Raw genomic sequence first — 27,881 nt, forward strand, 5'->3', positions numbered from 1 at the left:
TCCACTGATGTGACTTTAATGAACTTGGGTGACTTCTGTAACTCGAAAATCAATATGCAGAGACAGAGAGAAAGCTTTAACGGGCCTTAAGGACGACTGCACTTAAGGAAACACTGGTGCTCACCGAGCACTACCCGAGTTTTTGACGGGTGCAGTCGAGAGGCTGTTCCCTTCAGTGTCTCCGAGGCCTGTCACAAATACTAGACAAAACTCCATCAGCGACACCCACTCCCTATTTTTAGAGAGAATTTAAAGAAAGGGAAAAGGAATGCTGCTCCGCACCCCCTCCGGCCGTGCATGTCTCAATATCGATGTTGATTTCTGGTTTGCCATTGTCCCCGGTGCAGAGTCCTCAAAGTCAAGGTTTTCCCCCCTGCCCCCCTGCTGTCTGACTGTCTGCTGTCTCCTCTCTTTCATTAGGAAATGTCTATTGTATTCCATTATGCCGCGCAACTATATCCCGTGTTCTTTTCTGTCTTTGCTGTTGGACACAAACCCATTATTAAATCATCAAAAGTGTTGTCCATCAAATGTGACAATGGAGTTGGACGCAGAGGACAGGGGCGAGAGTCAGCCAGCCAGGAGGATCTGTGGGGTCTGTGTGCTCCTGGCTCTGGGTTGCTCCTTCTGCAGCTTTAATGCTCTCTCTCTCTCTCTCTCTCTCTCTCTCTCTCTCTCTCGGTCTCCTCTTTGGCGTTGTTGCCAACAAAGTTGCCTCCTGCAATGATGGTGCCTCTGCTGTTGCTCCTCCTGTCTGGGGTTGTCATTTGATTTGATTACAACTGAGGGGGAAATTCGAGTCGTCACTGTAGCTCTGTGCAGCTCTCCAGCTGTCTGTCTGCGTGAGTTGATGGATTATATGACGTTGCCTGTCGTCTGTCGTCTGTCGTCTGTGGGTTTGGACCAAAGTCTGAGGCACCTACCCGCATGTTCGTTTGGCTTTAAGCTTACAACTGGAGCTCACCCTCCCCAAAACTCCCTCTCTAACTAACTGCAATCGCAGCCAATTTGTCTAGTAGTTGCAGCTCCAAGGGAGAGCTGCTGGCAGCCCTATTTAAATGCTTTTCTTGACTGGGACTGGGGCTGGGGCTTGGGCTGTCTCTTGCTTGATTAGCGGCGCTGAATTGACAGAAAATTGTCACTAGAAAGTGGAGTGCGGAGTGCGGAGTGGAGTCCCCCAATCCCCCATCCCACTACAATTTGCGTCACTTGTTTTGTGTGTTGCAGATGTTGCTGCATTTAATCCATTCCTTAGCTCCCAGGGCTTTCCCTCCACTCGCAATCCAAACACGAATCTAGCTGCATCCCCTAGCTGCTGCCGTCTGTTGCTGTTGATGTTGATGTTGTTGTCGATGTCGAGCTTCACGTCAATTGCTTAATTGATCAATTTAATTTGACACTCATTCAAACACTCGACGCCTTGCCACAGTCAGCCAGTGCCACACACAGAGAGACAGAGAGAGAGAGAGAGGAGGCAGTGCCCAGAGGCAAGATAAATATCTTTTGCTCCCGATTTTCCACAGCAGCGGCGGCATTCAACTCGCTTTTTGTATTTCGATTTATGCAAATTGTGTCTCGGCTTGGGCCATGTGGCCTACTATATATCTCTATATGTCTGTTCCTCTGCTGTGATCTGCTTTTGCTCCAGATTCCATTGAAAACTTTGTGTGTGTGTGTGCCTGCCTCATCAATTAATCAATTTTGTTGCATGGCTGCGATTGTTGGAATTTTATTTTCTGTTTTTCTGTTTTTCTGTGTTTTTTTTTTCGAGTTAATCAGGAAGTGCGTCCGCCCTCCCCAAACACGGACAACATTTTGACGTTTAAATTTGTGGAAGCGGCGCACAGGCTGCAATTTGTTTTAGTTTTCGTTCAGGAGAGAGACAGAGAGAGTTCCCAAAATGACGCGCTTTAACCAGAGGAAAGTTCTCCCTGGAAAAGGGTGGAGCATGAGGCATGGGGCATGCTGCATGGGATTTCATGGCGGTAGCCTTCCCTGTGTGAATCTGTTGACATTTAAAATGGAAACTTTTTTGATTGATGGCTGCCACTGCATGGGTTGGTGTTGGTTGGCTTGGGGATGGCGCGTCCGCAGCGCCAGCGCCAGTTAGCTAAATTGCTCCTCGGATTTGTGGGTGTGTGTGCCGCATTTTCGTTGGGTCAAAATAAAGATTTCGTTTACATTTAAGAGTGTGTGGAGTGCGTGCGTGTGGGCATGGCAGTGATTAAGTGAGAATTAAGTGATGCTGGGAGAAGCAGAGCTTTCAAAAATGGGCGATAATCCGTAGAATAAAATAAGAAATGCTTAACTAAAGATGCTGTTGGAAGATTTGATCGATAACTTATCGGTGTTGTCTATCGATTTTTCAGATACTCTTATCAACTTATCGGTTAGGAATTTTAGATCGATAGTTCATCGAGAAAACCTATCGATATATTTGTTCTATCAAAATCATCCGATTAACTTTACCGATCAATTCAATAACAATCGATTAGAATCAGTTTCAGTGTTTAGTTTACAAAGTTTACAGTGAAAATTCCTCTATGAAAGCAAGTAAAATTCTCTCCCATGAATAATTATTCTCCCACCAGTCCATTAGTCTTGTCTTTCAAGCCCGCAAGCCCGCAAGCCCCTGCCCCTGCCCCTGCCCCTGCCCCCACCCAAAAGCCAACCATTATATCACAATTCACAATCGCACAATCGTAGAGTTGTGTGTTGTTGCGTCCAATGATCACTGGAATCGCATCGAAAGCTGCACTAAAACTCCGCCCCATGCCGCAGCATGCCCCATGCCACAGCGATCCACACGAGCATTAGCACTATGCGGCCATTAGGCGATAAATCTCTTTATGACAACCATTAAAAATTGCTGGGGCCGTGGCAAAAAAGAAGAAGTTGGCAGAAGGAAATTGCACACTCTGGGCACGGACGTTTGGCTAATGCCACTCTTTTAGAGCCAATTGAGCGTGTAATTAACTAACTGTACATTTCAATTTATGAAATATTCGCGCACGAAAAATGCAGCCAAACAAACAGAGGAACAGCCGCAGAGGCAGCGGAGAACCGCACGCTAGAGGCGGACTATCAAAGCACCACCGCCAGGTGCAGCAGCAGGCATGTGGCAAGGCGAGTGTCACTATTAATTTAACCTAGATTGTGTGCCAGGTTGCAAGACGAGAGGAGCAACAGCGGCAGCAAGTTGAAACTATGACAGCCAGAATTTTCTCTGGTATTTTCTAATTTGTTGGCCTGCCAGCCGTTCCAGTTGCGGAGTGTCCACTCGATAGGGCAGGGCTGGGTTGCCTGGACGTTGAGAGATGAGCAATTAAGCGCTGAGTTATTGACAAGACTGCCAGCACACACACACACACACACACATGCGAGTGGGGGAGTTGTAAGTGTATCTGAAGCCGTATCTCAGCTGCAACAGCAGCAGCAAGGAGAGGCAGCAGCTGCGTGACAAATTACCTCATGACGTAGACAATTTTTTTGCATGTCCAGGACACTCCGAAAAGGGAAAAGGAACAACAGGCAGATACATTCAAGAGCCTGCTAGCCACATTTATTAGATACGAATCAGGCACACAAACACACATGTGGCAGTGTGGCATGCAACTTGTAATACGAGTGGTTTCCATTACGGCAGCGCTCCATGCTCCAGGCAGGCGCACCTGGAAAATGTACAATGGGACAAAGTAGGAAGCTGTGCGCTGCTCATCCACACCCGCACTCCTCTCCCTTATCCTTTTTGTATCCTTTTTTTTGGTGGCGACTCCTACGCTCGCTTTTCGCTTCTAATTAGTTTTACTTAAGGGTAGCCGCTGCTGCCTCCGCCTCTGCCTCTGCCTCTGCCACAGCCGCCTGCAACTCATTAAAATTAAAAGACATCAAAAGAAATTTGCAAACTAAACAGAAACGTAGGGTCGGGTCCGGGCGGGCTGATGTCCTTTTTGCTGGCTCACTGGTTGGGTTGGGGGTGTAAGTCCTGCGACACTCACGTTCATCATCTGGCGCTACCTTTTGCCCTTTTTTTATCCTCCATGCCGCACGCTTTGCATAAACTAAATACATTTCTTGGTGGTGGGGGGCAGGGGAGCTGGTGGGAGCCTGCCTGCCTGCAGCAGATTTTTCTCTTAAATTGCTTCAACAGCTGGCGGCAATGGGGCAGTGACAGGGGCAGGGACTGGGGGTCTTTGGGGTGTTCTGGTTTTTCCTTTTCGCCCAGCCAGCGTTAAATTAAAGCGGAAACTGGCTTAGACATCGGTGAATGGGATAACCAGCAGTGGCAGCAACGACAGCAGCGTGTGGCACGAGGGGCAGAGGAAGAACATGTTTGCTTTTGCACCGCTTTCTATGGCATGTCACTCTCTCTCTCTCTCTCACACTCTGACTCTCCACATGTCTGACTCTTGGAGCAAAAATTGTTGCAAAATAATGTTAAGTGAAAAGCACAAAGTCATCCTACAGTCAGAAAGAGAAGGCTAGGCATTCTGCCTGGCTGCCTGGCTGCCTGCTCTCGTCGTTGTCACGCACATTCACTTTGCATTCATTCAAGTCAAAATCGTAGAAGAGCCAGGCAAAAAAGTCAATGGAGAGGACGGGGCAGAGATTTTTCCTGACGTTTTTCTTCTGCTGCCTTCTTGCTGCTGCTTGGCCATCAATTGAGTTTCCGATTCATTCAGAGTTGAAACAGCAGCAGCAGCACTCGAGTGATGCTTTCTAATTGAAGAGACAACAGTCAAAGATTGAGAGATTGAAGGAATGACAACTGACAGGCAGAGAGACAGACATAAAGACGCATAAGGTTTAAAGGTTACAATCTAAGTCAATAATTTATCATTCAACTAACATTTTCGTTGTACATTTTTCTCGTGCCTTTACAGATCTCTCTCCCACACTCCGCAGCATGAAACACAGCAGCAAAATGTTCTCCCGCCAGTGCCTTTCCCCCACCACCAAATCCACAATCACAACCTGCCCCACAGCCAGGGCTAGAAGTTGCCCCTTGGCCCTAATGATTGCCATCGGATGCTGCTGCTTGCTGCTCAATACGTCAACCATACAGGCATTCGATATTGGTGAGTACACTCATTCGTGTCCATTCAGAACCACTCATACGAATCAATCAAAAGAAATATCTCTGGAGACGCTGCTGCTGGCGGGATTGCTGTGGGTCATGCACGACTCTTGGCTTTTGCTTAAATTTATTTTAATTGACATTGAAAGCCAATTTTTATGTGTCTCATCATTTTCCTACCGCCAGCAGTCAGGCGGCACAGTTGGAGTTCCTCCGCTCGCGCTCCATGGGGTGTCCGTCGCAGAAAACTGGACAGCCAGCAGGCAGCAGGCAGGCAGCCCCATAAGGAGTCATGGATTGCCTACCATCTCCTGCTCCCATCTCCCTGCTCATTAATAGGCATATTCGCATTTTTATGTCGTCTTTAAAGTAAAAGGAAAAGAGGGAAACAGGAGGAAAAGGAGCTTCGTGGTACACAGTAGTACCAGTCGAGAGAGTGGGCTTTAATGAAGCCATAGCGGCGACATGTGGCTTAGGATTATGGCCAATTTCAATGGCCATGGCATGTCAGCGGTTCATAAATTTCGATATGATATGGTCGAAAGACTTCAAGGCTTCTTCTCCTTCGGCTGTCTGGCGACAACGAGACATCGAATGGACGGCACAAAAGACGTCGCAAAACTTTGCCTCATAACAGGAGCATGGATGGCGGGGTTGGGATGTTGTATTAGAATGGGAGATACATAAACAGTGGGGCATTCAACTGGAAGTATAGTACTTTGTATGTTAGTCGTGGATTATTGAGCTCTGTCGCAAAATTCAATTAGAATAATTATGCCAGAAATGGGAGAAAAATATAGACAAAGTTAGGGCAAGTTTTCCCCTCATCAGAGCCATAAACCCTGCCCGGAAAAGTCTTTCACGAATAAAGCAATCTCAACTTCAATTTCCTGGCATCTGTCTTTGCCTTTTTTGGACTGCCAATCTGCCATAATATTTATAGTTAATCAAGCAACACAAATACATAAATACAACTTTATAAACATGTTCCACCCGACCCCCAAAAAACTCAATATAAAACCATAGACTTTTGCCTTTTGCAATATTTGTTCTGCTCCAAGCCCCTCTTCCAAAAAGCAAACACAATCCTTAGCAGCACTCCTGTGCCTGGGCTCCTTATTCCAGATTTTTGCTCTTGTTTGTTGCTGGGGCTAGACACAACTCGATGTGAGAGTTGAGTTAGCAAAACATGCAACAATTTTCCAAATGAATGCACTTGCAATATGCAGTCCAGAGAGTCAGAGCCAGTCAGAGCCAGTCAGAGCCCCAAAGTCAGAGTCAGATTCGATGTCAAAGTCTCACAGTATGTGGAGTACCTTCTGGGCGGAGGAGGGGGAGTGTGGTGTGGCTTCTGACCCCACAATCTGGGTACCCAGGCAAGGCACTTCGCCACACATTAGCATTGCCAGCCATCAAGTCCAATCAAGTGCGAATGCACCAGATGCTGCACCAGAAATGCACCAGAGATGAGAAAAATATGTTGGCAAAATACCATAACAGATTGTTCGATAAATACCAACCAATGTCAAGTGCTCGGCAGGTGAATTTCTATTGTTTTTGATTGCCATAAACGGCTGTAAGAGTCCACAAAAAATTGACTTATTTAATTCAAGTTTTCCAAAAACTACCAAAAGAAAGTTCTGAAAAATGAACAACAAATATTTCTTCAGTATACCTTTAAGCCCCAGCGAAATATTAAATTTTTCCAATTAAATACCAATTAAAATTACTAACATACTAGAAATACCAAAATATCAGCCTTTTTTTTGGTGTCCGTTCGGCAAACAACTCTTTTTTGAGTTCAACATTTTCAGTAACTTTTTTTTCTAATATTCAACACAAACATTCTAAACATCCACCAATTTCGCGGCAGCGATTAAATACAAAAAAAAAACACTACAATTTACAGAATTAATACAAATAAAATACCACAAAAATACCAGCTCAATGGCTCGTTCAATACATAAAATACCAACTCGACCAGGAACTGGTTGATGTCCTCTGTACAACCTCCTACACAATATGCAATTGAGTTTGTTGGTTGCCGCCTGATTCCAGGCCCGCCCCCCACCTGCTACGCTTCAGTACCTCCACCTGCCCCTGATTTGTGCCCCACTCTACTCATGAGTGTTTATTTTTAAACTTCTAAACGAATGCACGCACCTCTGCTGCTGACTGCTGACTGCTGGCTGGTGCTTGGTGCCTGATGCCTGATGCTTGATGCTGGGTAGAAGGAGATCAAAAAGTGGGATTGGTCCGTGCGCACGCTGGGCCGGGGCAACAAAAGTCGTGTCAAATCAGTGTTGATTCTGGCGAAAATGTCAGCAGGCGACTGTCAGAGATGGGCGAGGAGCTGGGTCTGGTTCTGGACTACCTTCTATCCACAAAGGCAGCAGGAAGCGGGCAGCAGGCAGCGGGCAGCAAGCAGGATGCCTCACTCTCTGCCAAATGCAATTGGTAGGCAATAAATTAAGTAAAGTAGTTGACGTTCTCTGCCATTGCAGGTCCAGGAGTTGACTTTGGCAATGATTAAGTGTTTGGTTTATTCCAAATGAGTATAGAGATGCATTCAAAAGTCCAAATAGAGCGATTCCCAGTGTGCCGCCTGGGACCCTGATAGGGCCTCTACTTGGTGTGTATCATCTGGAACACGCCCTCCTCCGATTCCATCCAGCAGCAAAAGCAAATGTCAAAAAAGTCAAATTGACGCTTGACTTATTTTGATAGATTCGATGGGCGTTGTTTGCTGCTGCTGCTGCCATCGTGGAGATTGGACCATGCCAAGTGCATTCTATATTTATATGGATGGTTGCTGCTCCACTCAAACGTCATCATTAATTAAAGTTCTTTTCTCTGGTTTATTTTTCATGAAAAATTAAATTTAAAAAATATCTCTCTTCTGTCTCTTGTCTCTTTCCAGCCACATGCAATGTGCCTTTGGGCATGGAGTCGGGAGCCATAACAGATGCTCAAATCACAGCAAGCTCGGCCCATGACACGGGCTTTGTTGGTCCTCAACATGCAAGGTAAGTTTCAGCTCGAGTCCCCGAGAAAGAGAGAGGGAGAGACTTCATCGAAAACGAGGTGAAAGGGGAGTCTCGAGATTGAAGTTTGCTTGAAAGGTTAAAGAGGTTGTTCGGGTTAAGGGAAAATGCTTTTCTTGAGTCTGAGAACTGCATAAAAAAGACACAATAAACCAGAGTGTGGAGGCACATAGACAGTGGATTGGGCTTAGAGAGTCCAAATGGAGGATTTAATCAACAAAGAAAACGCTCAATGAAGGTAAATAATCTTTAGTCTAACAACAAAGGGGAAGCTCGCTTAATTTGTGGGAGTAATTCGAAGTCTTTGATATTTAAATCTTAATGATTTTTGGCATACAATTCTGTAAATTTAAGAGCAAAGGCTGCCCAGTATTTTGCAGCAGAAACTTCCAACCTAGAATGCGATGTAGAAACCCTTACTGGAGCTGAACTCAAAGCAGCAAGCATAGAAAACCAGCAGCTCCCAACATATTGATACGTGCTAAAGATCCGCTCTGAAGATTACATCCCCCTGCCCTGTCCTCTCCCACACCATTGCTACAGCTGCTGGCTCATTATCCATTTAACCCAAAGCTGCCCCACGACGACGACGACGACTGCAAGAGGCTTATCTACAATGGCCGCCGCGCTGTCTGTCCGTCTGTCCGTCTGTCTCTGGCGTGTTCATTTAATTGCCAATTTTATAGACAACTTCATTAGGGGACGATAAGACGGGCAGTCAATAAAATCGGACAACTTTTTGGCCACTGCCCATCGCCCCTGCCCTTGCCCCTTCACCGCTTTTGTCTGGAGTAAAATTGATGTTATGACACAAACAGTTGGATCATCAACAAAGAAACAAATCGATGGGGAATACTCGTATTTTGCATATCTTGTGGGCAGAGTGTAGAAAATATTTGGTGTTCGGCCAGCGCCTTTTAACCCGATAAAAGATCTTTCAGCTGATGGTAAAATGAATATGCAAACGTTGGGGAGGAGTGGAGTGGAATGAAATGGTCGCTGGCAACCGTTTAATGGTTTTGACAGTCCAAAGATGATAATGATGATGATATCTTTGAGTGCAGAAAGAGGCAAAATGAAAAAGCTTATTAAATGCAATTTCAGAAATGCACAAAACCTGTTTTTCCCCTCACTCAAAGTTCAGTTGTGTTTGCATTTATTTCTAGCGTTTGTTTATTATTTATTATCGGCAGGAAGTGCGAGTGTGAGCAGAGCTGTGGCAATGCGTTCGAAGAGGAAGTTTTGCAAGCAAAGCCAATTGATTGATGAGCACAGGGGAAAGTGTGCTATTGGCCCTGTAATTAGTGTAAAAATTCAGACACACACATAAACATGTCAATTTCCCCCGTTGAGTTATGTGGCAGAAATCAAACCTGTAAGTCGCTTTCGCATTTCCCCTGCCGTTTACGTGATTTTTCGCTTTGGTTTTCGTAATAATTTTTGATGCTGTCTGAGTTTATGGACATGCAGGCGGCAGCACTTAAAAAACACTCAACTGTACGGTCTCTGACTGACAGAACAGAACAGAACCACAAATCGACAGAAAGAGAGGGAGAGAGTAGAACAAGCAGTGGAGTGGTGGAGGTGGAGCCATAGCTGGAGGCATCATTAACCCTTTATGGCCAAGGGGGTCGGCAGTAAAGTAAGGCCACAAAAACGACGCGTGATGAGCACGTTGCAGATAAACAAAATACATTTTCTGTGGCTGTCTCTGTCTGCCGAGATTAACTGGAATTTGTACTAAAAAGATCTGTGTGGAGCTTGCAAGCCAAAGACAAAAGGGAGGCAAGGCAGCGAGCAGCATTGGAGTCGGGGGCAGCATCAAATGTGCCCCAAGATGCGGGCATGCAAGAGGCAGTCATCAGCGGATGGCATTGCATTGAATCTCCAATCACCTGGCTAAAAAGAGAGGCGGTTTTGTCGTGGATCTGGATGGGTTTTCTCTGTCTGAATTCTGAGTAGACTCTCCTGCCGCTGCCTCTGCTCTTTCCGTGGCAGATTGACAGCCAATGTGTGGCATGGCATTGCTGGTTGCTGCGATTCCTGCCAGCGCGAGGTTAAGTGACTGCAGAGTTAATGGTCAGCGGCAGGGAAGGAATATATTCATTATGGTTTAGGCTTTTAAATCAAGTCAAACTAATTTAAGATACTTTTGCCCGAGAGTGGTGCAGCGCAAGTTCGAAAGTTCCTTTAACCACACACAGAGTTAGGCAGAGAGAAAGACAGAGAGAGTGAGTGGCGCCACAGCAAAACTCAACTTGGAAGTTTCTTTTGTCTTTCCATCAGCCTCAGCGTCCAATCAGGCGAACTGCAATTTGCTTAGCTCCCCGAAAAGAGTTCATGGGAGTGAGGGCGGGGGCTGGCTGGATGGCTGGCTAACCAGCAAAGTTCAAAAGTGCAGGCAGCATTATAATTTGTGAAGCGCTGCCGTGCACTTACCTAACCCAGAGAGAGAGAGAGAGAGAGAGAGACTCCGAGAGAGACTTCAGGCAGCAAAAGGAAAAATTGCTCCATGAAGTAATTCATTACGGGACAGAGGCAGAAAAGGAGAGCAAAGAGAGAGCACACAGAAACCCTAGGGATAGCTTGGGGGCAGCTATTGAATTACAAAGATTAGTTTAATGACAGTTGGCGCTGTTTGATTTTCATTACCTCTTGGCCCAGACCATCTTCTGCATTGCCCCCCATTAAATGTACAACCTTTTACATATTACAAAAAAAAGAACAGCAGTCGAAGGAGTCGCTCTTCCTGGTGCTCCTCCTTCTCTTGATTAGATGCTACAAGCCCCTGCAGCCATGAGGAGTAGGCAGCAGGCAGCAGGCAGCAGGCGGGAGTTAGTCAGTCCATCAGCGGCAGGGGCCCTGAAATGAGCAGCAGAACGACCCATGGAACGAGCAGATTGTTAACTTTGGCAATAACAATAATTAAAGTCAAGTTGAAATGCACATAACCGAGGATATTAGCATTTTAAATGATTTTTATGCCAGCGCTCTCCGCCTCTCGCTCCCTCGGAGCCCTGCGGACATTTGCTACCAGAACAGATTGAAGTTGAAATTGAGCTTTCGCTCTGTGCTGCCTTTTGCCCTTATTCATCTGTGATCCATGCACTTGAAAATAATTGCAGTTGGATTAATGGAGGTTGAAAGATGCTTCAAAAACTAAAGAGTAGCGGGTAGCTGCAGTTACTTGATTGCAGTCAGTTGCTGCAGGTTGATCTTTAACATAAAATTACCTAGCAAATAGTCACAGATTGAAACGCAGTGCCCTCCTCCGTTTTCAATAATGTCTCAATTCATTTTGCAACAGTCTTCAACTAATTGCACGATTCACAGGCACACACATGCGGCAGGCACATGGCAAAATTAATAACTAAATTCCAGCATGGTGAACAAAAAGAAAAAAACATAAAAAATCTACAGCGTAGATATTGCCCGTTGCCATTCGAATTCAATAACCCGCTGGCAGGAAAGCAGCAGCCAGCAAATGGAGCAATTTGTGACGACAAGGGGGAGGCCTCCAGTAGCCAGGAAGGAGTCGAGTCTAGGCCTCTGACTAGAGAGCGGCCCATGAATAATGGCCGGGCATTACGGCAGGCAGTCAGCCCAAAATGCAATCAAGCATGTAAAACTTAATTGAAATATAAACCAAAAAGAGAGCCATACAAGTGGTTAACATATCAATGCTGGCCTAACAGCTAGAAATTGATTAAAGTTTTAGCCAGAGAATGGGACTTGGGACTGCTATTGGGACCTGGGATATTACTTAAACTAATCCTTAATTACACAGACAACAAACATCCTGCTGTATGTGTGTGTCTGTATGTCTAAAGCCGCAAAACGGCTTAACGAACGTAGACGAGCTGCCAGACGTTCGGCAGCTCCCCCCGCAGCAGCACCACAGGGCCCACTGTCAGTGGTTTGCCGCTGCTCTTCGCCGTGTGGTGCCGAACGCTTAATGTCAATTAATTGATACAAAAAATTTCCCCCAAGCTTGTACCGGGGACTGGTTTTTCGCTACCGTTCAAGTGGAGCCTAATTAATAAAGTCTTTACATCTCTTTCTCCCTCTTTCTCCCTCTTTCTGGCAGACTGAAAACCGATAATAATGGCGGAGCCTGGTGCCCCAAGCACATGGTATCGAATGCGCTCAAGGAGTATCTGCAGGTCGATCTGCTGCAGACGCATGTGATAACCGCTGTACGCACCCAGGGCAGATTCGGCAAGGGTCAGGGCCAGGAGTACACCGAGGCATATGTCTTGGAGTACTGGCGTCCGGGCTTTGACAAATGGCAACGTTGGAAGAACTCCCAAGGCAAGGAGGTAAGTGAGAGGAAGAGTCTGCAACTGCCACAGAGCACCATCAGAAACTTTGCCTTTACTCTGCTCCACAGATTCTGCCGGGCAACATCAACACTTACAGCGAGGTGGAGAATGCCCTACAGCCGATTATATTTGCCTCAAAGATACGCATCTATCCGTACGGCCAGTACGATCGCACTGTCTGCCTGCGTGCCGAGATCGTCGGTTGTCCCTGGGAAGGTAAGAGGAATTGAATTGAAGCGAGTCCGAGTGCGATAAAAATGCGACATGAGCAATGATAGTGTGGAAAGGCTAACAGAGTTTTAGTGTCAGTTGCTAATTTATTAAGCGACAGCGCAGGAGGAGGAGTGAGCGAGTCAAACGAGGAGGAGCAGCACAGCCCAAAGCCGCTTAAGTGTTCGCTCTCTGTCTGTCTACACATTTGCATTGGCATTTGCTCTGACTTGCACATAGGAGATGCAGATAGTCTTAGACGACTCTTTAAATGTACAAGGGAATGGCAGCATGGCAGCATGGCATGTGGGTACTCTAAATAACTGAAATCCAAGGCATACTCATGCCTTAAACTAAACACTGAAAAGTGGGTGTACACAATCATAAAGATATTCCCTTGAAGAGTACCGCAGCAGTCCGGCGCACTTTAGCAGGAATTTCGCTACTCCCAGAGCACGTGTAGGGGATAATCCAAGCCAGACGATCAGACGTACTGCGCCTATGTTTAGAGAACCCTCCCTCCTCCTGTACACACTCCTCGCATATTGGCGGAACCAAACTGTAGCGCATTTTTCTCTCTTGACTTTTTTGCTGGGGTTTCTTTTTAACGGCCATGTGTGGTGTGTGTACTTGAAAAATATCGCGTGCAGACATTGGAAAAACATGCCCGCAAAATCGAAATCCCAGACGACGACAAGTCCAAAAAGGCAGCGAGCTAAAAAGCTCAGAAAAAGGCAGCAAAAAAGCAGAACAGCAGCCTGGCTCTTGTCGATGTTTGCACGCAATTGTCAAGTAGTGCACGGCGACGGCAGTCTGGACAAACAAATTTTTCTATAATTTCCATAGGTATGGCCATGGAGAGAGGCAGCGGAGATGGGAGCCAGAGGAGAGTTGCAGCGGATTGGAGTCCAGCGCCTAATGACAATTTGTACTGCGGCCTGGGATCCCTAGGGAAAATGGCGCGGAAGTTGAAAATTATTCTGTAAATTAACGCAACGTTTGCAAGGGGCGAGTGTAGTGCTGATAAGTGGCGCCATTTGGGGTTCACAAAACTATGCCCTCCCACTTTTCGGTGGCCAGACACGCAACCCAACACACACACACACACATTTTGTGGCCATGTCATTTGATTTGCTTGCCCCAAGAGCGCCTGACTGACTGACTGGGGGGGCAGCACATTTCATATGCAAATTAAACAAGATAAGATGAGGGGAAATACAGAGAACAGAGTAAACTAGAGTGGAGCCACTGGAGGGTCTAGACAAGAGCCAGACATCAAGCGGGGGCTTAGCTGGATAATCAATAAGTTTCCTTCCTTTATATCTGTGTCGATTTCATTTCGATTTGTTTGTGCCCAAGAGACGCATCATAATTGTTTATAAATTGTGGTCATAAATTTTGGTAGCAAACATTTCGAATGCAAATCGCTGCCGCACCTACGATTTGAACGGCCGCACCCAGTGTGGGGCAGCGCCGCCTGGAAGCGCCACAAAATGGGAGTAGTCCAGGTCCCCTCCAGGTCGCTCGGTCACGTCATGGCCCAGAGATTATCTCAAAACATTGATTTCCACCAAAAAAAAGGCGACACTAAACACAAATTTGTTACAAAGCTTAGCCCTTCGAACGAAATTGGAATCAGAATTGGTTTTGGGCATTGGGCATTGGGAATTGGATTTCCAATTTGAGCTGGAACTTGGGGGCTTTCTGAAGTGCATTATAAATGCAACAACTGATTAGCGTTAAGCTGGGAATTTATGGGTGCCCACCAGCCATTACCCATTCATGGCCATATAATTTATGGATCTTTTAAAGGGCATTCGGTTTGAGGTTTCAGCTATTGTGGTGGCTGTTGAAACTTGAAGCTCACTGAAGAAGTTCAAAGTTGTGTGTGTGGGAAAACGACAAGTGGGTGGAGCCAAAGATTATGCGACACTCAAGTGGGGTAAGAGTTTTAAAACCAGCAAAGATCTTATAAATCATTACTGCCTAATGAACTATCATTTTCTATCACTTGGATTTCGATTTGGATTTGGATTTGGATTTGGATGACTTTTAGAAGTTAGTTAGATTATAGCTATTTATACAAATGAACCAAGTTTAGGCCCAATTACATGAAAATTGTAGACACCACAACATTTTACCTACTCAAACACTAATAATCAAATGTATCCGATTATAATTGTTTTTGGTAAATGACAAGTTTATCTAAAGGAAAATATGTTGTGTCACAAAATGTTCTTTCAACTTCCGTCACCTTAAAGCTCTTTACTTTTTGTGTAAACCCCCTGTAAGCCTGAGACTTTCCTTCTGTCTAAAGGGTAAAGCTCTTTCCCTCTTAACTGCCTCCCCAGACTTTTTGTAGCTCCGTCTTCCGTCGCTCCACAGTTCACTGAGAGACCCACTCATCCATCCATCTTATATCCTCAATTTGACTCATCAACGTTGTCGTTGCCGTCGTTGTAGTTGTCGTTGGGTTGCGTGACGGTGCCCCCAAAAACGAAAAAGCAACACAACAAAATAAAGCAAGTAAAATTACTTTTTATATATTGCAGTTTCAGTGGAGCCGCCCCCGCCATTTGCCATCTTCCACGCACTTAAACAAGGACTTGTTCCTCCCTTCTTCGTGTTGTTGTTGGTTGATTTTTTGCTCATTTTTTCGGCAGTATTATCCTACTGTTAACCCCCGCCAACAACAGCAATCTGCTGCTGCTGCTGCTGCTGGGGCGACACGCAAATAAGAATCGCATGCAAGCACGCGAATAACAAGGCAGACCCAGACAGACAGACACACAGACAGACAGAAGGACGGGCAGTAGCCCCAGTCCCATCAGTCCTCCCCTTTCTGTTATCTTTGCTGCTCATATGTGTACATACGTACGGACATTGCGTGAATGTTGCTTGTGTGTGGCGGAGGAAACGCGCGTTGCCTTAAATGTCTTTGCAGTTAATTAAATATACAATTTCTGTACCCAGTGTCCGGTGTCCTTGTATGTAATTCTTGTAATTAAATGAGTGCCTTGAATAATAATTAATATTTTTATCGGGCACACAAAACCCTCCTGTATGCTCGATAACTGTCATTTCCTACCTGAACGAACGAACGTACAGACATCATCATCATTATCTATTGCTACCTCTAATTATGTGCAATTATGTGATTTTTGGTAATTATTGGAAAATTCCTGCCAACATGTGTCCTGTCTGCGTGTATGTATGCCACGTGCCTGGATTGTGTAAATAGAAATTCAAGTGAAATTAGTTAAACGTTCCTACCCCCAGCGGTACTGTTTCTATAATTATATTGAGTGCCCGCGGGCACTCCGTGTCTTCTCTCTCTTTTTTGTCCATACAAAATGTAATTGTTTTTGCAGTTGAGGGAATGAAAGTGCACTCCGAGTAGGTAATTAGTGTCAGGTGTTTGTTCTGTGCCCCACAACCCAGACACAGATTGCTTAAAGCAGACACAATTGGGGGTATCTGCCTTAAGCGTGCTGCAAAATCACCCCAGAAGTTGGCCCCCGAAAAACCATCAAAGCACTTTGTTTTTGGCATGAACATGACTCAGCTTAAAACATTTGACTTTGACATTGAAAAACTATACGCCCCGAAAATAAGCAAAGTCAACCCCAGCCAGAAAATGTCTCCCCACTTTTTCCACACTCCTCAAATTTGGTGCTAAAAATAACCACAAAAACCAAATGGCAGACAGAGAGCAGCGCACAGCGGAGTGCCCACAAAACGAAATTATGTTTCAAAAGTAACTCAATATCCTGCTGCTCTCTCTCTCTCTCTCTCTCTCTCTCTATCCTTTCCTCTCTCTCTCTGTTGGAAAGTTCCGCTTTTGGTTTAGGGGGGAAAAACTTTAAATTTTTACCGCAGTTTAAAACCCATCCAATCCCCTCTTAAGTGGCGGCTACACACATTGTCAGTCGTCAGTCGTCAGTCGTTTGTCTGCATCACGTGACACGGTACGTGACGTTACATGACGTGTGTGCATGGGTAGTCACCCCTCCACCCCTCTCCACAGCTAACCCCTCCTTGGTTCTCATGTTACGCTATTTTTGGGGCTTACGTTTACATTTGGTTTTTGGTATCAATTCCACGAATCGCTTTTGCCTGCTCGAGACGAGTATTTCAAATTTGTTCTTCTCTTTTTATTCTTTCCTTTTGCAGAGGGCATAGTCTCGTACAGCATTCCAAAGGGCGTGCAACGTGGCATGGAAGTGGATCTCTCGGACAAGACATACGATGGCAATGAGCAGGGCGATCGGTATGTCGATGGTCTCGGACAATTGGTGGACGGACAAAAGGGCAAGGATAATTTCCGCACGGACATACATGGATTTGGAAAGGGTAAGTCAACGAAATTGTACTAAAAAGATTTTAAATTTAAGCGGGAAAGGGGTGGAGTTTTACTCCAATAGTTTTACTCCGACATGAACAAGTTATAGATGCAATTACTGGCAGCATAGCTCTACTCTTCAGAAAGATTTGTATTTGAAAATCTTTTATTAAATACTCTCAAAGCTAACTCTTCTCTGGGAGATCTTTTCCCCAGTTTTCTACTACCTTAAACATGACTTCCATTGCGTCTTGGTGCATCTTTCTATGCCTCAAACATAAAATCCCATTAATTATTTTTTTGTTCCTCAACCCTTTTTCCATTTTCTAAGTCGCTAGTAATCCGCTCTCTAGATTTTCCTCTATGGATCTGCAGCTTCCTTCGGCATTGCCAAGCTTTTTGGTGTCTAAAAGGTTTCCCTCCCGCTGCCCCTGAAAGGCAATAACTTTCACCATATACCGGTTCACAGCTCCTAAAGCCACGCTGCCGCATAAAGATTTATGGCAATAGAAAAAACTGATTAACATCAAATAATTACAAAAGTTGCACCGACAGAAAAAGCATAAGGCCAAGTCTGACCCCGCCCCAGACCCATCCTGAAAGCTCACTTCATTGAACAGCAGCAGGAAAACTTTTGGCTTTTCGCAAATAATTTGCCTGCCACACACACACAACACAGCGACACAGCATACAATAAACGAGGAATAAATAATACTCTCGTAGCCGTAAGTTTTTCGGACTAGAAACTGCGACTACGACTATTTGGCTGGGCAAAAACTTGCACGGACATAACCCCGAGAGGGAGAGAGGGAGATACCATCCACAGTCCGCTCTCTGGATATTTTCCCTGCCGCCTGCCTGCCTCTTCCGCATTTTCGTGCCTGTAAAAATGTAAACATTATGCATATTTGATAATTTATGGCAACACTGGCATTCATTTCCGCCCCAACGGCCTGGGCTGTTGCCGGCAAAAAGTTGTCGAGGAATTTTCGCAATGCTCCGCAAGTTTATTTTTTGCCATTTCGCACATTTTCACTGTCGTCGGGGCACGGGCACTGTCCCGCCGCCTCCTCCTCCTCCTGCTCCTCCTGCCATAGTTTTGGCAAATGGCCAATAATCGAAAATTATTGAAAACTTTACGCAGGAATAAAGTTTCGGTCAGACAATTAGACATGCAGTCGCGCTGTTCGTACCCCGGAAGTCCTCCCATTGGAAGTTGGACTCCCACCCCGTCTGATAGTTGAAGCTTCCCTGAAGTCTGCCCCCCTCCAACGGAGGTTTAGTCCCGCTGGCATTCGAGACATCGTCGAGACAGTAGCCCGCCATAAAATGAGAGTTCGCATTGCATCATGACCAAAGTTTTGCCTTTATTTTTCGGGCATTATTTTCCCGTTTTTCTTCTTTTTTTTTCTTACTTATTTGCATTGTAAGTGGAAATCAATACGAGAATTTGTATGGTGGTTGCTCTCTGCCCCTTCCCATATATTGATTGCCCCCACAGAACCGTCCTCCTGCTGCTTGTCGTATAATTTCTGGTTACAGCTTGTTTTCTGTGGGTGGGTTTGCCCCTTATAACCATGTAACCATCGTAGTGGCAGCAAGTTAATATTGCATGACTTATGCATAGAGGAGAACCCTTCTCCCTCTCTATCGTCTAAGCCCCCCACGTAGGTCTCTAACTGAAATTAGGGCCATGCAAACAAAGGCAACAGCGGCATAGAGAGGAAAAAAATGGCTTAAATGTCGCATTGGCCATAATTTCTAGTTATGTGGGGAGTCCCAATCCCCTTCTAGACCTTCGTGCGCATTTATTTGCTCTGGCCCCAGTAACTTCACCCCCACAAAGTTGTAAGCTTAAATAGCTTTACATGTCAGTCCTTTTTTTGGGGTTTGGTCTATTGATTTTTCCTCACTCCTTTCCTTCATTTCTGATGGTTTTTTATTCGTTTTTTTTGTACAGGTTATGAATGGATTGGCTGGCGGAATGATACGCCCGGTCTGATGGGCAAACCGGTCGAAATTGTCTTTGAATTCGATACGGTACGCAATTTCAGTGCCATCGTCCTGCACACAAACAATATGTTCACCAAGGATGTTCAGGTGAGTGTCGTATAACCCCAAAAAAAGGGTTGCAAATGGTGCCCTTAAGATTGAGGATTTTTAAGTGATTTAAGCGATTTTTGTATACTTTCGTCGATTTACTCACTAGAACCTATGAAAAATCCTTTTCTCTATCATATCTTATTGATTCTTTAACGCTTTTCTTCATCCCCTTGCCCTCTCCTTAGGTCTTTGTACACGCCAAAGTCTTCTTTAGCATCGGTGGACGCTACTTTTCGGGTGAACCTGTACAGTTCTCGTATATGCCCGATACTATAATGGATCATGCCAGAGATGTGACCATTAAGCTGCATCATCGTGTGGGCAAATACTTGAAAATCAATTTGTATTTCGCCGTCAAGTGGATAATGCTATCCGAGATCAGTTTTATATCCGGTGAGTACATTCTCCTCGCACATTCGTACGTGATGTACTGGAATCAAAGTGAATAAAAATTGCCAGAAAATTGCCACGGAAGGGACCTGAATCTGAATGCATTTTTCAGCTTCATTTCACTGTCGAGTGGTGAAAAATGTGGAAGGGAAAATGCAATGCATTACACTTAACAGACATAAAACATTTTTCCAACATTTTGGCCAACAACAATGGGTAGGCAGCGGAGGGTAAGGGGGAGAAGACAACAGTCGAGAGATAAGTGAAGCAGAGAGTAGAAAATCCCTCTCAATGGAACGACAGTCTGCCCCTACAGATGCTGTTGGCTTAGGGGTAGCATGCAACCCACATCCGCCACAGCCTCTGCATCTGGAGGGTGCAATGCCTGGCATTTTGCCGACTGCACTTCCCATGTCCTGATTAAATTGTACCAAGTGCAAGGCTCAATCCCAGGCGACATGTTTAGACAATATTTTCATGCCACATTGGCCAACGGTACGGAAACTGCAACCGCTCCGAGGCACAAATTGCTTTAAAGGGATCCTCGGTCACTGAGCTGGCAGTCCGATCAGGTCAGAAATCATTTATATTCATTCAGTTTTCCTCCCCCCAAAATCAGCCAAATCGAAGCGTAAATCTAGGGAAACTCCATGCCCATGTAGGTGTGAAAAGCGGCCTAGGGTATAGATTTCCGTGGATAGTTCCGTCCCCTTCCATGGTAGTTTGATTGATGAGTCAAATAGAGCGTGCCTCATGAATAGGGATTTTCTCGTGTGCTGCATATTACTTTTTTCCGGCCAGATGGTTTTAGGGGATTTAGTGCCCCGCTTTGCCGCTCGAATGGGGTGGAATTTTCGAATAGTTTTAATGGAGGAAAGGAAGTTGAACCATAAATCGAAGGCTAGTGAGATTTTTATGGTTCAATTAGGAATTGAGAGAAAGAGATTGTAAACGAGAACAGAAAGAAAGTCTGGCATACCTGAGAAAAGCGATTTATGTAGGGTAAGTGATCTAAAAGCAAGTCTTTTGAAATTGCCAACCCATAAGCGGATCTTTTGTAAGCAAATAAAGGAGCAGAGGTAGAGCCAGCATGATGTATGGATTTTATATTAAGAGGATAACGATTTATGGAGTGCGAGATCATTCCAACAATTCCTTTCATTTTATTCCCAAGCCAAAGTGATGCTCCTCTTGAGCAAAGTATTCTGAGGAACAATCACTTGAAGATCCTTAATACTGCAAAGCATTACGCGGCACATTTATATGGCAAGGATAACCCAAAACGCAAAAACCACAATACCAAAAAATAAGACTAAAAAGTACAAGGGGAACTTCCATGCTGTGCTTCTTGGAGCCAGCAATTACATGACACACCAGAAACAGCATTTGTCACGCACACAAAACGAGAGGCCAGAGACCAAAGATGGTATGGTATGGGATCACTACAGGATGGTAAACCCCCTCCGTGGCAGAGGGCAACCAGCTGTTTTTTTTCGTTGATTTTTTGTATGCCACTCAAGTGAAGGGAAAAGGCCTCAAAGAACTAGGGTAACGGGGCTGGGTTGGGGTAAACAAAAGAGTGAAACGCACGTATCTGTCGAGTGTTTCGTTCGCATGCGTATATTTTTATCAGGCACTGTACTGTATATACACACAGGAGAGATTTAACCCCAATTTGTGAGACGCTTTTTTTTGGCTTGCGGTGATTTGCTGTGTCGCTGGAGTTATATTTAAAGGTTCGCTCTAAAAATACAAAAGAAAACCATGGAAACAATGGGACGGAGCGAGAGACCCTGGGGACACACACAAAGAGAATTAGTTATAAAAGAAAGAGATGGCATGCGAAGGGATATGCGGCATATTTGCCATTATTTCTTAGTCCTGTGTGTGTCTGTGTGTGTGATAAATGTGGCACGAAATATTTTAATTATTTTAAACGTTTTATGACGACCACAGACAGGGAGAGGAAGAGGGAGAGGGAGAGGGACAGGGATAGGCGGAGATGCTAGAGATATTCCCCCTTTTATACGTCCAAGTAGGGAGGTGCACAGGAAAAAACACAAGCGACAAGCAGGACAATGGCAATGGCGAAACAAAAGCCCAGGCAGGACCCACACAGAGAACTTCACAGAGGGATGGGAATGGGAATGGGAATGGGCATGGGATGGCATGCCTTGAGAGTGCCTTGCGACGTCTAAGGAGACCGAGGCGACATAACTCAAAACAGCAGCCTCCCGTACTCTTTTCCACTCAGTCAGCCATGGGGACACGCAGCACTGCCAGCAAAGAACTTCACACAGTAATTACGCCATTTACTGTCCTCCAAGAAACGGGGTCACCCACTCAAGGAAACGCTTTTTTTGGGCAACAGCAGCAGCAGCAGCAGCAGCAGCAGCGCAGACCCGAGGGCGTACAAAAAACAATCCTCTCGCCCTCGCATTCTTCCCTGAGACAGAGAGCGAGTGGGACAGCGAGAAGATGAAACATTTCTGCTTTGTTATGCCCTCAAGATGTTGGCGAGATAAATGACAACACTTCTGGGGCCACAGCCAGGCACACCATCATCATCGGCCATATGCTGCGACTGCGTCTGCAGTCGGTAGTTGGCCAGAGAGCGAGATTCCGAGGGCGAAAACGTAAGCCTGGGAAATGGTATTATTTAGAGATCAAAAGGAACTGCTGCACAGGTGCTACGGCCTCTGGGCATGAGCTAATAATCAGGCCTAAGCCTTAGGAATTATGGAACCCTGGAGTTATTAAGCAGCGATAGGAGTTTGGGGATGATTAAACCCGGAAGATAGCTGAGCCTGGGGGGTTGATGGAGCAATGAAATTTGATGGAACGGATAGATATGATAGATTATAAATAATTAAGAAAAGGAAGTATGGCGTGCGGGCAATTAGACTGGATGGCAGACTCGAAGAACTGGACAAGACTACATATATGTATATAAAAGACACATCTTTAATGTTGATGGGGGAAGGAATGCAGAAATAGAAAGATTCAGTGAGCGATGTTCTACGGGTGCTCTAAACTGTGATAACTAATGATACAAGGGAGCTTAAAGTTTGACGTTTATGTGAGAGAAGCTTTAGAGGAATTTTAAAAAGGAGACATAAGCTAAGAGTACTGCATGCTATTATAGCCCATGGTAACCCATGATATGGGAGTGCTATATCAACCATTTTTCAACTATTATAAAGTTTATAGAATTTGCCACTGTTTACCCAAGTGAGGCATGGGCCAAATGTGAAACAACGCTAGATATCATATGAAATATGTTCAGGTTCCTGTCCAGCATAACGTTCATAATGAACTAGCGAGACAGCAACCATTCCAAAATCATTAGGGATAACAAAAAAACAAATGTATAGTCATAAGACACGAGAGGGCTCTAGAGAGAGACGTAGAGAGTGACGCCCCTTAAAGAAAAAAACAAATCAAATCAAACATCTGCACACGAGACCTTTTTTTCCGAGAGACCCAAAAGTTGACAGGAAATGAACACGTTTGAGGTCATACATTTAGTGGACAGACAAAACGAAAACGAAAACGAAAACGAAAAGAAAAGCGTGTCTAAAGCGAAACAATTTAAAGCAGAACGAATAGTGTAAAGAAAGGAAGGTCTAAAAGAAAAGAGAGAGAGACAGTGGAAGGGCGAAGAAAAAGTAATCATTTAAGCGCAGCTGTGCGCGGTGTCGGCAAAACTTCTGAAGATGGAAATGAAATGAACTTCAACCCAATCTACTCGTAACTCGTTCTGTGTCTCATTTCCCGTTTTCTTTTTGCAGTGCCCGCCATGGGAAATTTCACAGACGAGCAGGAGCAGCGCAACAGTAATTCGCCCAGCCAGGCGCAGGATACACGCGAATATCCTCTCCAGAGCAACGACTATCAGCACAATCATGGCAAAAATAAAATGAATGTTGGCGCCACTGGTGGCTCGGGCGACAACACTGGCGCGGGCGGCATGTCCTCATCCGGCGGCGACTCCAAGTACAGCAATGGACCGCAATGTAAGTGTAATTCAATTTATAGAACAAATGCCACAGCCTTTGTGCTAATTATTTAGTTGAACAATATTTACATTTAATTTCGTGTCGTGTTCATTTAAAATTTCAATTTTCTCTCCCGTTCTTTCTGTCTGTCCACTTGCAGTAATTGCACCACGGCCCATTGATCAGGAGCCGAACGATGCGAATTTCATTGGCGTTGTCATTGTTGTCCTAACAACGATAATTATCCTTTTGGTGGCTATCATCCTGTTCATCGTATCGCGCACTAAACGCGCCCGCGGCAGCAACGTACTCGATGCATTCCAATACAGCTTCAATCCGAACACCCTCGGCGGCAATGTGGACAAGCATCGACCGAATGGCAATAGCATTAAGGTGAGTGAGATAGAGTATGGGGGGGGGGGGGGGGGTCCTTGGTGTGTGGATCATTGGCAAATTCCATCGCCTTGCATCGAAAAATTCCACATAATTGTTCAATGTAGCGTGGAGTTTCCACATTGCTTACGTTCTACGTGAGAGCCTGCTGCTGCTTCCGGCATTTATTTAATAGAAGTTTTCAACGTGCAGGCAGGAAGAGTGGACCAGACTCTGCTGTTGATTTGTGGGGGTCAAGTGTTTGAGCAGAACAAAAAACTTTAAACGGAAGGTCTTGTGTGTGTGCGCAAGAAAATTGGATTAAGGAAGTTTTTCACCCTGGAAAAACTTGAATGCAACACGAAGAGTAAAACTAACCAAGTAGAAAGATTCCAAAAGCAACAGTATCCAGAGCTTTGTTGCGCTGTAAATCTACCAATTAATCGAAGGGGATCTTCAGGGAACAGTGTGAAGGATATCGATTGGTTCTTCGCTTAACAACTATCTTTAAGCATATCTTTCTCTTCTCTATTCTATTCAGGCCAGTGTCGATGACAACGATTCCATTGGCAAGAACAGTCTCTACCACGAGCCCTTCAATGTTAACATGTACACGAGCGGTGTGAATGGCTATGCAGCGGTAAATGATTTACAATGTAACATGACGCCAGACTATACAGGTGTGTACCACAGTGAAACCTCAGACTGCAAAATCCTCACACATTTCCGCTCATAAAATATGGCAAATACCTTATTAGTGGGACTCTCCCCTCTGACTCTAACTAAACTGGTAACTTATTCGCGCTCTCTTTCCGTCTCTCTCCCTTGTGGCATAGATGTGCCAGAAGGTGGCTACGCGGTGCCCCACATGCAGGACTATATGCCCTCAACAAAAATGGCCAACTCTGGTGTAGGTGTGGGTGTGGGCGTGGGCATGGGCGGTGGCTACGTGAATGTGCGTAGAACACCGCCGCCACCGCTGAGCAGCATATTCCCCAGGCCGCCGACCGTGCCGCCGCCACCCATGGAGAAGTACTATGCCACCACGGCCATATTCAAGCCCATCAAGGGCGCTGGCTCTGGGCTGAGCAGCGGTGGCACCAGCAACACCAACACTGTGAGCAGCGGCGGCGGCAAGAGCAGCCACAGCCACAGCAGCAGCAGCGCCAACCAGCAGCAGCTGCAGCAGGAGCATAACAATGGCATCTATGATGATGGCATGGGCACCATGAACTCCCAGTCGACGGCTCCGATGATCAATCCGTATAGTAGTGGGAACAGCTCGGCGGCCGCCGCTGCTGCCGCAGCTGCGGAGTTTCAGCGTGCCAGAACCTACAACTTCCGCAGCTATCCCGATAATCTCTAGTTCGAAGCCTCCTTGAAGTTGGCAGCCGTTGGTGGGGCAGCAGGAGCAGGGACTGGCACCCGCTCTAATGTGAGCGCTGCCGCCAGCAGCGCCAGCAGCACCACCAGCACCATGCCGAAGAAGCCGCAACATTTGAGTCTAGCCAGCAGCACGGCCAGCAACTGTGGCACCATCAACGCTGTCAGCAGCAACAAGCCCAAGTACAGTCTGACCCTGCACAATAGCAATAGCAAATATGCCACAGGCGGTGGCAGCAACAAGAACAACCCACTGGCAACAACAACAACAGCAACAACAACAACAACAACAACATTGCGCGACAATCATCATCAGAGGCAACACCTCAAGGCATTGCGGCTGACCCGGGATGCACAACCTGCTGGCGGGGACGCGGACTACAAGCGACCCACCATGACTGGGCTAACGGGTCTGTCGCCCGGCGAAGAACTGGTGGGGGTCCATCAAAACAGGACACTGGCCACCATGAAGCCCTTGGCTTCAACGGCTGTCACTGGAGAAGCTTCAACTAATCTAACAAAATCGATGGGAATGGGAGTGGGAATGGGGAATGGAATGGCGAATGGTGTTATGAGAACACAAAACAACAGGCTGTGGTATCATTGATGAAAACCCCATATTAAATGGATTTGAGGTGAGTCAAAGAGAACACACAGATTTAAGATTAATAAATATTAGGTTTAGAAAAGAGATAACAAATAAATGAAATCATGAAAAAAGTGAACAAATATATCCACATAAAATATCAAAATAATTGTATGCTTGATTTTTTCATTCAATGATCAGAACTTATGATTTCTGCACAGTTTCATTAAGATTTACGAATACAAAGTACTCTCTCTGCGGCATTGCCATGACTAATATTCCGACCTTGCCTTATTTTGTTTTCCTTTACAGCGCTGAAACTCTACACGAATATCCTAAAAAAATCAGCAAGAAAAACGTTACAAAGTCAAGTACAGAAAGATGATGCATGCAGCCGACATACAGGAGGGCTAAAGGCTATTCGAGCAGACAGGCAGCACAAAGCGTCGATAACAATTAAACCCACTGAGCAAACTGAGAAACGAAAGAACAGTAACCGAAACCGAAACCGAAACCGAAACGAAACGAACACGTGAATCAGCAAGGCCTACCTATGAAAATCATAGAGTAGTGTCGAAGGTCGAAAGTCGAGGAGCAATGCCAACGAAATAGGTAAAGCAATGGTATAGTAAAAAAAAACCCTGTAAATATAAATAGGTAATGGTAGAGAGCAAAGAACCCCCGCCCCCACATTGCATAGAGCTGAATTTTAAAACAACAAAATGCGCATCGTAGGACAAAAAGAACAAAACAAAAAGAAATCACTTGAATGATGAATGATGAATGATGAATATACATGAATAATGAATATATAAAAACGAATTTAAGGTCTAGCATTTAGCGACATTCATTAATTTGTTTATAAAACGAAAAGCAGCAGCAGAAGAGAAATATTGTATTGTAATGGATTAATAATGATTAAAACAAAAAACACAACTAGCATATAAATAAATAAATAAAAGAGTTCAACTGATTTTTAGTACCTTTCGAAAGCAAAAACAAAGTAAACGAAAAACACACAACACTGGAAGAAAACATTGCAAAAAGAAACTCAACTGAAACTGTCAAACCTGTAAACCTTAACCCCCTGACTGTTTCTATCTATAAATACCCTTAAGACCCTGCCCCACTTAACCCCACTGTAAATTTCTGTGTATAAAACTAATAGAGGAAGGATGATGTCGTCGAAAATGATGTAGAGAGAGTAAAGGTCGAGAGATACAGATGGGATATATGTATGACGATAGTAGGAAGATGATGTATGATGATAAAAATTGTAACGGAATTTAACGGACCAAGAGAGCAGAGCGTGTGCAGAGCGACGTCGCCCAAAAACCCAAGTAAAATGAAGTTTTCATCAATGATTTGTGATTCAAGAAGAATATATTCAAACTACTTATAGAAACGATTGAAACGATGGAATTAATATTATGTTCTAAATGCTAACATTTAATTTATTCTAATCCGAAAAAAACCAACAACAAAATGACTCTGACTATAAAAACAAAACAAAACGAAAGCACTATTTAAATATTTAAAAACAAAACAAAAACGAAAACGAAAACGAAACACACACACAAATCGTATATATTATAATTAAATATTAATGAATAATCATGTATATGTTCCTTTTTAGTTTAATGCGCATACTCGTATAAGTATTCACCAAGGAAAAAGCAAACGTACTAAGAGTTAATAAGAATAGTAGCTTCGTAGTAGCAGCAGCAGTAAACAAATTACAGGCAACATTACATAGCAAGTGTTGGAAAATAGCATTTAAAAAACACACACACAAAAACAAACACAGGCAACACATCACAACAACAACAACAAAAAGAAAAAGATTAGTAGAAAAATAGTAGAAGAACACACACACAACACTCAAAGAGAACGAGAGACACTCCACACAGCAGCAGCAGCAACAAAAAAAGTATTTAAAATGTTTGTGCAACATTTTTCGAGAGAGAGTTTTTAAAGTAAACAAAAAATAGATACATTACCCAAGCTAAAAGTTAAGCAAAACAACAATATTTAAAGATATTTAAAAAAGTAAA

The 27,881-nt window shown here is 44.8% G+C and overlaps 1 protein-coding gene across 1 annotated transcript; it reads left to right on the plus strand.

Moving 5' to 3' along the window:
- Positions 1–4,883: 4,883 nt before the first annotated feature.
- Positions 4,884–27,312, plus strand: LOC117588067. Its single transcript, XM_034279127.1, is given in 12 exon segments — positions 4,884–5,078; positions 7,998–8,103; positions 12,209–12,440; positions 12,512–12,659; positions 16,827–17,006; positions 18,956–19,095; positions 19,284–19,491; positions 23,280–23,504; positions 23,647–23,879; positions 24,400–24,538; positions 24,695–25,876; positions 26,140–27,312. Coding segments are annotated over 11 exon segments (2,937 nt in total). The 5' UTR covers positions 4,884–4,906; the 3' UTR covers positions 25,849–25,876; positions 26,140–27,312.
- Positions 27,313–27,881: the final 569 nt, after the last annotated feature.

This window comes from Drosophila guanche, unplaced genomic scaffold (assembly GCF_900245975.1).
Source record: "Drosophila guanche unplaced genomic scaffold, DGUA_6, whole genome shotgun sequence".
Lineage (NCBI taxonomy): Eukaryota > Metazoa > Arthropoda > Insecta > Diptera > Drosophilidae > Drosophila > Drosophila guanche.